A 9,859-nucleotide genomic window follows, 5' to 3' on the forward strand; every position below is an offset into this window, starting at 1 on the left:
GGAGAAGAAGCCTGGCAGCTGTAATCTAAGAAACTCTTCTTGTTTTACCTAGAGCTCTAGAGATCCAGCCTTAACTACAGCAAGTGAAATGTCAGGAGAGTGACTGCACAAGTAGTGTGCTGAGGTGGGGTGGTGAGGACTGAGGCAGATGGGCAGGGTACTGTGGGGAAAGAAGGGAAATGGAAGTGAAAAGGAAGGTAACTTGGCTGCAGCCCTGGCTGTGCCTTTGCTGCGCGGCAGAGAAGGAACCTCCCGATGAGGAGCTGGGGGTGCTTGTGTGCTCAGGATGCTGTACCTTCTGGGCAGCTGTCAGGGCTGAGCCTGTCGCAGCCATGGATGAGCTTTCCTGGGAGCTGAGTGCAAGGAAGGGTTCATGTGGGGAGCATGGCTGGCAGTATTTGAACCAGTCTGCAGCTCCTCTGTCCTTGTCCAGCTCACTATTTACCACCAACAGTGGGGGCTTGTGCTAGCCAACTGCTGCGCGTTGGCCCGTGACGCTTCCTTGAGTCCCCAGGAGCAGTGTGTGACCAACTTCTTAAACATCGTCTTCCCCCCTTTAATGTAATTTTTGTTCCCTTCAGGAAGCCAGCATGGAAGGATGGCTCTACAGCTACCTGTGTCCTCGCTGTCGACAATATTCTCTACATAGCCAATCTTGGGGACAGCCGGGTAAGCAGAATGGAGAAGCCCACTGTTGGTGTCTCGATTCCTCTGAGAGCTTTTTTCGCCCTGAAGGGCAAGGTGTTTGTGTGGGATGTCCCAGTTGCCATGAGCTTCCCAGCTGTTCCTACGAAGTGTCTTGTTTTGGGTAGGTGCAGGGTACTTCTGTGTTGTCTCCCATAGTGTAAAGCAGCTGTGTGTGGTAGCTCTCTCTTGGTGGTGCTAAATCTCTCTCAGTATCTAGAATAGAGTAGAATATTTCAGTTGGGAGGGACCTACAATGATCTCCTAGTCCAACTGCCTGCCCACTTCAGGACTGACCAAAAGTTAGAGCATGGTAAGTGCATTGTCCAAATGCCTCTTAAACACTGACAGGCTTGGGGCATCGACCCCCTCTCCAGGAAGCCTGTTCTAGGGTTTGACCACCGTCTTTGTAAAGAAATGCTTCCTTGTGTCTAGTCTGAACCTCCCCTGGCGCAGCTTTGAGCCATTCCCATGCGTCCTATCGCTGGATCCCAGGGAGGAGAGCTCAGCACCTCCCTCTCCAGGTCCCCTCCTCAAGAAGCTGCAGACAGCAATGAGGTCGCCCCTCAGCCTCCTTTCCTGCAGGGCTGCTCTCCGCCCACTCCTCTCCCCATTCATACTTGTACCCGGCCTTACTCCATGCCAGGCACAGAATCCAATACTTGGATTAAATTTCCCGCCATTGATGATTGCCCCATGCTCCAACCTATCCAGATCCCTCTGCAAGGCCTCTTGTCCCTCCAGAGCGTCACCAGCACCTCCCAGTTTGGTATTGTCAGCAAACTCACTAACAGTGCATTCAACTTCTGTACCCAGGCCACTGATACAAATATTGAACAGCACTGGCCCTAGGACAGAGCCCTGAGGAACACGGCTGGTCACTGGTCGCAGCCAGATGCAGCCCCATCCACCACAACTTGCAGCCCTCTCTCAAGGAGTTCTTGTTGCTGCAGTTTTGTTGTTATTTACTCACGAGGGTCTTTTGTCAGCACAGGCGATTCTGTGTCGTTACAATGAAGAGAGTCAGAAGCATGCAGCCTTAAGCCTCAGTAAGGAGCACAACCCCACCCAGTATGAAGAGCGTATGCGGATACAGAAAGCTGGGGGAAATGTCAGGTAAGGGCCTGGGGGGTGTGAGTGAGCAAATCTTAAAGCCTGGCCCAACTTGGGGCCTGAGCACTGAGTTTCTGGAGTTTCCCGAGCCCAGCGTTCACACTAGGGAGAGCCCGGAGGGAATCTGTTCCTGCCTGTGGGAGGCAGACTGGTGCCCCAGATGTGTAAGGATTCAGTGGCTCGAGCTGGTTGAAGGGAGCTGGTTTCCCAGGGGCTTACGATGGCGGTGGCGTGCTGTGCTGCAAAGGCAGGAACCCGCGTGAAAGCCTGACAGTCCGATGGAAGCATGGACCTGCTTAAGCTTGACCTACAGAGCTGGACTTGATTGAAGTTTTCACTTGCTGCACGCTGCAGCATTGAGCAGAACTTGCCTCCTTGCAGCATCAGCTCTCCTTCCTTGCTCTGTAAGGGGGGAATGGTTTGAGAGGGCACGAGAAGTCCTCGATGTCAGTTGGTGTCGCTCCCCTGGGGGTTACTGATGCGCGGAGACAGCCTGCAGAAGGAGGGAGGTTTCTGGAGCCAGAATGTCCCTGTGCCTGTAGGTGTGCATGGCTGTTTGGGCAGCTGTGTCTGATTTCCCTGGCTAGGTTCTCTCCCTTCTCTGAAGGCTGTTTCTTGATTTAATGGCATCCTCACAAGAGAGAGCTTAGTGCGGGTGACGTATCCCAGCGCTTGCAGAGGCAGAATGCCCCCCGGGGTGGGGAGGGGTGGGCTCAGTTCTGCCCTGCCATCGTGTCTGGAAGGCCTTGTTCCCCTTATCTCTGGAGAGCACATGCTGCTGCTTATGCTTAGCACTGATCTATCTTTGCACACAGGAAAGAGACAGGCTGGCGTCTGTTGGCTCTTTTCAGAACATCTCTCCGGCTGCCTGGGAGCCTCTCCCACTACTTGTAGTCCAATATTTTGGACCCAAGAGATAAGTCGCAAAGCGTGTGAGCATCAGATCTCCTCTCTGTGACATGCCTTGCTTCTTGCTTTTATCTTGAGCCGGGCTGGTTGGACTGTGAGGTGAATGAGCTTGTGTCCTTCCAGAGTGCACAGAGGAGCCTCCTGGGGGAGAAGATGCTTGGTTGTTGGAAAGGTGGAGTGTGGGAAGCCACTTCTCTTGGAGCAGCACTCAGTTAATTTAAGTTTAGCAAACAAAACTGCTTCCTAAGGAGGATTGTACCTTGAGGTTCACAGAACTGGTTGCTGCAGTCAGGGGTCAGTAAAGACCAAGTGATCAGGAGAAAGTGCTGTGGTTCTCGCTCCTTGGAACTGCCCCAAGTGAGCCAGTCTGCAGTGGTTGGTGTCCTGATAGAGCACAGGAGGGGCTGCTGGCTCAGGCCTGGTCTTGCCTGCCACCACTCTGTGCTTATGTTGAAATGCAGTTTGCGAGATGCCTTGCCAAAAAATAATCTGTGAATGCAAGCTCCCACCTCCAGGAGTTCAGCTCAGCATAACTCTTGACTTCCCTGGCTTGCTAGGCTATGCGGGGCTTGAGTTAGGGCAGGGAGATGGAAAACAGCCTTGAGTTCTCCTGACTTCGTTTCTTCCTCCCCATCTCCACTTGTTTCCCAAAACTTCACACAAACATTCAGCAAGGGAAGGGGACTCTGAAGGGAAGATTTGAACTGGCTGGGGCAGTGGCTCGGGATTTGTACGAGGCAGCTGAATGCACCGTGAAGAGTGTCCCCACCGGGCAGCACAGTGAGATGCGTCTGTGTGGGGAGGGCTCTCAATCTTTTCTTTCTTTGGGCAGGGATGGAAGAGTCTTAGGAGTGCTGGAGGTTTCCCGCTCCATCGGGGATGGCCAGTACAAGCGCTGTGGTGTTATCTCTGTGCCAGATATCAAACGCTGCCAACTGACACACAACGACAGGTAAAGCGTGCCCATGCGCTGGGGGGCTGGCTGCATCCTAGCTCTGCCCAGCAGGAGTAGCGCAAGCTGTGTGACCCCGTAGGCTCTGCTGCTAGCACCGAGGTGCTTCAGGCTGATTGCCCAGAAGCAGAGGATCTCTTACTGCTGACGTCTGTTCCTTATCTGTATGGCAGGATAATGCTGCTGCCTCACTCTGCTGAGATCCCGGGACAGGCTCCTGTTGGAGAAAGGGGCCCCACAGCAGCGATGACGTGCACAAGCCTTAGGTTTCCGTCATGAATAAGTTTACACACCAGTGTCCAAGCAGTTGGTTAAGGCTTGAATTCTTGGCTCCCTGTCCTGTCCAAGAGTTGTTTCTAGCAGCCACGGTGCCCACAAATACCACTGCATTCAGCTCTGATATTTGAAGATTTTAAATGCTTTTCTAGCGTACGATTGGCAGCGACAAATTGCTGTGAGCTTTCATGGCCTTGCAGGCACCCTGAGGTGAGGCTGTAACCCAGTACTGCTGCTTTTTCTGGGGCTAGAGTTCCATCTCAAGTGATCCACTAAAATATTTCTAAAGATATTCTGAGCATCAGGCTCTGAGACGATGTCTTCAGAGCCATGTGCTGCTCTGGCAGGCTGGCCACCTCTGTGTGACAGTTGCAGCTTTCCTTGTCCGGTGACTCTGGTTGGGTTCATACAGTCCCTGTGCGGGCAGGGCGTGCACGACAGGCTCTCCCCCATCCCCAGGTGGGGAGCTAGGACGCAGCTCTCCTTGCCTCGTGCTTTGTGTCCCCTCAGCCTTCTGCAGCCTGCGGCAGTACCTTGTGGCAGAGTTTTCTGATCACGGTTATGTCTCTGTTTCTGGGTCAAGCTGCCTGCTTTTCTTCAAATACTTCCATTTAAATGATCACGTACCCCTGGAGTGTGGAAGTGTAAAGGATTTGAAGGGATGCACGTAAGGTATTAAGCTGGCTGTATTTCTCTATGTCCTTGTGTTAGCTACTTCACAGGGAAAATACACAAGTGAGAAGGACTCAAAGGAAAAAAGCAGTTCCTAGAGGAGTAATGGAGCTTTCCAGCAGGGAATGTGGTCTTGCCTAATGGCGCGGTGTCGGTAGGACTGCCAGGATGTCTTGATCAAGGTCTGGCATTGCTTGCCTGGCTCTTTGGCCTGGACTTTGAAATGCCTCAGCTCTGTGAATGGTTGGTTCTGGAGCACCGGGGGACTTCTGGTGCTTCTGAGGGATTTTCAGATGAGCTTTATGGCACCTTCCCTTTGGATTGGAGTGTGGGTGCTCATAAAATAGCTCGGAGGGATTTTTCTGTAGCTGGGGAGCCAAAGATTCAGCCTTGGAACCTATCTCTGCTTGGTTTCCAGGTTCATTCTAATAGCATGTGATGGCCTCTTTAAAGTCTTCACACCAGAGGAAGCTGTGAACTTCATTGTGTCCTGCCTGGAGGTGAGGAGGAGGCAGTGTGGGGGCTGGGTTTATCAGTGCAGGGGGCATGAAACGAATGACTCTGACTTGCAGAATTACACATCTGCCCTTCCACCTGAGGCTCTCCTTGTTTGTTTTGCTTCCCCATGCTTGGAAATTACCATGTGCTTGCACCTGCCTGCTTTGCTGGGAGCAATCAGTGTTGTCTTTCCTCATCCCAACAGGACAAGAACATCCAGACGAGAGAAGGGAAGCTAGAGGCAGATGCTAGATACGAAGCTGCCTGTAGCAGACTGGCCAACAAGGCAGTACAGCGAGGGTCAGCGGACAACGTCACCGTCATGGTGGTCCGGATAGAGCACTGAGAGATGGGGCGCAGCAGCAGGATCCCCAGCTTGCAGCGATGCGAGGGAAGGGAGGAGGCAGTGTGTGTGCAAGTGTGGCTGGGGGAGGGAGGGTCCTGCTGGATGCTCTTCAGTGTAAATAAAGTTGTTTTGTTTTTTTCTAATAGTTTTAGCTGACTTGGCTGGCGGTGCTTTCTAAGCGGCTGCCACAGTGGGTCAGCCTGTGCAGAACTCTCTTGTCCTATCAATCCCCCGTGAAGGCCTTGGCAAACCAAATAAATCCATTTGGCAGAGGTGCTGGCAAGGGTGGGCGTTGGTGGGCATGGACTCTGCCCCCTGGTCCAAACGCTGCAGTTCTGCTGTTCATCTCTGAGCTGCGTGTGAGGCCCTGGGAGAGCCCTGACCTCCTGGGACTCGGTGGGAGCTCCCGGTGGGGCTGTGCTGTGCTGTACGGGCAGTGCGGTACCCCAGGCTTGGGGTGTGGTTTGGGCTGTCCTCTTTGTGCTGGGGAGGAACTCTTCTGGTTCTGAGGCCAGGCCGCAAGGCTGTGGTGATGCATGCAGCACTTGCAGAGCAGCAGCAGGCCTTCCCTCTGCTTGCAGACAGTGTCGGGGTTTTATTCCAGTTGCTGATGCAGCGAGGGTGGTGGAGTTGCTGCTGGCGTTTATTGGGGAAGTGTTTTCACCAAAGTGGCCTGCCAGGCAGCGGAGAGAGGGGCAGGCGCTGTGTGTGCTGCCCAAAGAGCAGGCATCTCGGGTTTTAGGTGCTTGTTGCTATTCAGTGTCTGCTATCTCATCCTGTCCCCATCCCTCTGCCAGCTGTTGCCACAGAGTCAGTGTGCTGTTTTCCAGAGAAAACTTGGCCTAAGACCAAATGACAGTGAAAGTTAAACGGATTAGGCTACCAAAGCACTTGAACTCCAGATTTCCCAACTCTCCCCTCCAGTGGGTCTGCAGCAGTTTCCTGTGCTGCCTCCTTGCTCTGCACGAGAGGCACAGTCCCCAAGGGAGGCTGGGCAGGTCCTGTGGTCCTGCCTGCCACACTGTGCACCGTCCTGCACAGGGCTCTCTGCTGTTCCGTGTGTTCCCTGGAGCTCTGGGGGGGTGTGTGTGTGCGTGTCCCAGATCCTGGGCTTTCTTGAAATGCAAAAGCCATCCTGCTGTTTGGGATGGGTGGCTCGGCTGTCTTTGATCTATTTCTGCTACAGGAGCCAAAGTTCCTGGGCTTACGTGAACGGTCAGGCGAGCTCGGCTGAGCTCTCCACAGCTCCTGCAGAGCACCGAGGAAGTAAGCGAGCCTCCGGCACGTAGTTTGGGTAGCCCTTGCCTCTGCCAGCTCGCCCTGCACCCAGCCATCCCTGCGGGCTCTGTGAGGTAGTGTTGTGGGATGAGCGGAGAGGGAATCGCCTGTGTTAGCAACATGCTCTGCTGCATGTGCTCCTGGAAGCCGGGTCTGGAGAGCCAAGACAGAGCAGCGCAGAGTTTATTCAGTGTATGGCACAAGAAACCCTGACGGCAGATCTCGGAAGGGCAAAGTGTGAGAAGGGAGACTTCTCCCCTCCCTGCTTTTCACCGCCCCTGTGCTGGGGAGAGCTGCATGCTGTACTGCGAGAGCTAAGCCGAGCGCCCGTCTCTCCACCGCTCCCTCCAGGAGGCCCCTCTTAATTCCAGTGCAGGAGCTGGAGCGAGAAGTATCAGCTTGACCTTCTCTGCCTGCCTTCTCCCCCTCCCTCCCCTTGCGCCTCTTCTTTCCTCCCCTTTGGAAGGAGCATTGAGAGGACTGAACCTCCAGCTAGGAACATAATACGCGCTGTTGTGGTGCAGTGGATAACAAGATCCATCTTATGGAAATTGTCCCTTTTTCAGGGCACGGGGAAAAGCAAGCGCTGGGGAGCCATTTCCACCGTGCTTGCATGCCGGTTGGGAAGGGAGGTTCAACCCCAGCTTCAGGGGAAGTCAAAAAAACTGTTTGCTTGTATTTCCTGGTAGGGTGGGGTCTGCAAGCAGTTTCGGGAAAATAAACTCCCTGCCTCATTGCTCAGCAGCACCCTGCTACTGTGAGGAGTTCTGGCACCCCATGGGAAATGGGTACCTGCAGCTCCCGTCCTGCCAGGTGGGCTGGGCTTCAGGCCCCCTCCCAGCACCTAAACAAGCCACCAGCAGCTCAGACTTGCAACTCTTTCGATCTTGTGTTACTGGGCTCTTCATACCTTGTGGGCAGCGGGCAGCGTACCGGCTCTGCAAGCCCTGCTCTCCCACAGCAAGTCCCTCTGTACCTCCTCCGGTGGCTCGGGGCGGAAGGGATGGTGGCCTCAGCTCGCAGTCATGCACAGTGGCTGGGAGGTGCCGCCTGGGCCAAGCTCCTTGGCTGGGCAGAGCTGCAGAGGCCTTGACTCTGCCAGGACACTGCTGCCCACCCGCTCGGCCAGGAAAAAGCACGTCTTCCCCTTCACAGCCAGGCTCTGTTGGGGAAAAAGTCAGTGTTCGGACTGCACAGCCAGAGCCCCCCACCCCCATCCACAACACCCCCCCTGCTCATGGAGGGCTGAGGCAATGGAGCTTCGCCAGGCTCCTTCAGGAGACGTAAGCTGCAGGGCAGGGCCAGAGGAGCCCCAGGCGTGGGGTCCGGCATGAGGAAGCTGCCTCCCCCACCGACGTGTGCGTGTCCCTGGGGGAGGAGGGGCTGGGCGCAGTTCGGGCTATCTCACGGCAGTGCTGGCACAGTTCGCCCGCTGCTACGTGCTACCAAGAAATAAAACGTGCAGCTCCCTTGTCCCACGCCCACCCTGCCCGGGTACCTCTCCTGCAGCCCTCATCCCAGCACGTAGCTCTGCGCCCATCCTTGGCTCAGACGACTATCGGAGCCGAAGCAAGGGGCGTATCTGCGCTGCCCACAGCCTGGGCCCTGTGCCACGGGCAGGGAACGCCTGGTGTGGGAAGGCACGGGACAGGAATCTGCTTTAATCAAGTGTGCAGCATTATCGGGACATTGCTCTGCTTGGAAGATTAGCTGCGAAGGACATTGGTGCCTGCCAGCAACATTCACTGCTAATACACTGCAGGGAAGCTAAAGCGATACAAACATAATCTGGTTTGGGCTGCCGAGGAGCTGGGCAGGGAAATCTGCAGAGAAAAAAAAGGGAGGTGTGGGGCTTCGTCCCAGGCACCAGCTGAGCCCCCGCGGAGGCAGGAGCTGGCTGCCACCATCCACAGCAGCATTTGCCGAGATAAACTTCCAGCCCCAGCCTCCAGATAAAAGTGAGCTCCTTTAGCTCCATGTCAGGCTGCTTTATTGTTGTTGTTGTCGTTGTCCTTTCCTCCCCGATCTTTTGTCCAGCTTAAGATGGTTCTGCAGCATGAGCAGTACCGGACCAGCCTGCAGCTCCTGCAGCAGCAAAAGTTCATCCCTGGGCTCCGTGCTGAGCAGGGGAGGGGCGATGGTGGCTGGCAGGGGTAAGGGTCTGGCCGCAGGTTCAGCTCCCTGTGTGTTGCCTAGTGCCTTTTCACACCCCCAGCAGAACGGCGCTGAAATCGGAGCCACTTTGAACGGTGAGGGGAGAGCCTGCAGCGTTGTCCACGAAGACAGAGGCATATTGCCCAGCCTGGAGAGAGAGGGGGCTTAACGGGACTGAGACGCCTCCCCTGGCCCCGGGTGAAGGAGAGAGCTCTCCCCCCATGTGCAGACGCTGAGAGCCCAAGGGGCTGTTCACCCCTCCCTTGCTTCTGGGAAAAGGGGGAGACAGCAGGCACTGGGGCAGCCCAGCCGTGGTGTGTGCTGCCGTAACCCAGGAGACTCAGCCCGGAGTGTCCATCCTCTGGGCTCAGAGATGGGCTGAGTAACAGACCCGATGCCCAGCCCTGGAGCTGTTCCTGCCCAGCACAGTCCCGAGCAGAGCTGGCACCACTAACCTGCAGGTAGAGGACTCCGGCGACAGAGATGGTGAAAAGGTCACCAGCGCTCTCCAGCCGGGACACAGTCTCCAAATTGCTGCAGAAGAGGGAGGGTGGTGCTGGGGTGAGCATGTCCTTCCTTCCCCTGGGGACGCTGGACCCCTCTGCCCTCCCCTGCCCAGGGTCCCTCTCCCCTCCTGGCTTTCCCCTGCCCTACCTGTTGTGCTGGCAGTGGGACTGCACGCAAATCAGCACCCGCAGACGATTTCCCCTGCACGGCTGCCTCTTCCTCTGCTGCTCCCTGCGCACTGGGACAGAGGGGAGGGTGAGAACTGTCCTGGACCTCCCCGCGGGGCCGTGGGGGTGCCCAAGGGCTCACCGATGTGCAGCGTGGCGGTGAAGGCGTAATACCCCGCCACCGGGGCCGTGTACTGCCCACTGGTCAGGTTCAGCCCCGAGCCGCGGTGGAACGTCCCCTCCCTCTCCGGCTGCGGACGGGGAAAGGCTTCGGTTAGGGAAGGGGCCCCCGCCGCCGGGTGG

General features: G+C 56.0%; 2 protein-coding genes across 2 annotated transcripts in view; one reads left to right on the top strand and one right to left on the bottom strand.

The window, feature by feature from the left end:
- Positions 1-5,563, top strand: part of LOC104131341 (ILK associated serine/threonine phosphatase) — a 15,562-nt gene extending 9,999 nt beyond the window's left edge. Inside the window, exons 9-13 of the mRNA XM_035900068.1 lie at positions 582-669; positions 1,679-1,800; positions 3,539-3,658; positions 5,025-5,106; positions 5,310-5,563. Of these exons, the coding sequence (XP_035755961.1) occupies positions 582-669; positions 1,679-1,800; positions 3,539-3,658; positions 5,025-5,106; positions 5,310-5,450 (553 nt within the window). The 3' untranslated portion in view covers positions 5,451-5,563. The remainder of the gene's footprint in view (positions 1-581; positions 670-1,678; positions 1,801-3,538; positions 3,659-5,024; positions 5,107-5,309) is intronic.
- A 2,798-nt stretch (positions 5,564-8,361) lies between these two features.
- ERFE (erythroferrone) overlaps positions 8,362-9,859 on the bottom strand; it is a 1,672-nt gene continuing 174 nt past the window's right edge. The window contains exons 2-5 of the mRNA XM_009644502.2: positions 9,699-9,807; positions 9,537-9,627; positions 9,338-9,416; positions 8,362-9,030 (exon numbers count right to left, since the gene is read on the bottom strand). Coding sequence (XP_009642797.1) covers positions 8,932-9,030; positions 9,338-9,416; positions 9,537-9,627; positions 9,699-9,807 — 378 coding nt within the window. The 3' untranslated portion in view covers positions 8,362-8,931. The remainder of the gene's footprint in view (positions 9,031-9,337; positions 9,417-9,536; positions 9,628-9,698; positions 9,808-9,859) is intronic.

This window comes from Egretta garzetta, unplaced genomic scaffold (genome assembly GCF_000687185.1).
Source record: "Egretta garzetta isolate BGI_Z169 unplaced genomic scaffold, ASM68718v1 scaffold448, whole genome shotgun sequence".
In the NCBI taxonomy this organism is placed as follows: domain Eukaryota; kingdom Metazoa; phylum Chordata; class Aves; order Pelecaniformes; family Ardeidae; genus Egretta; species Egretta garzetta.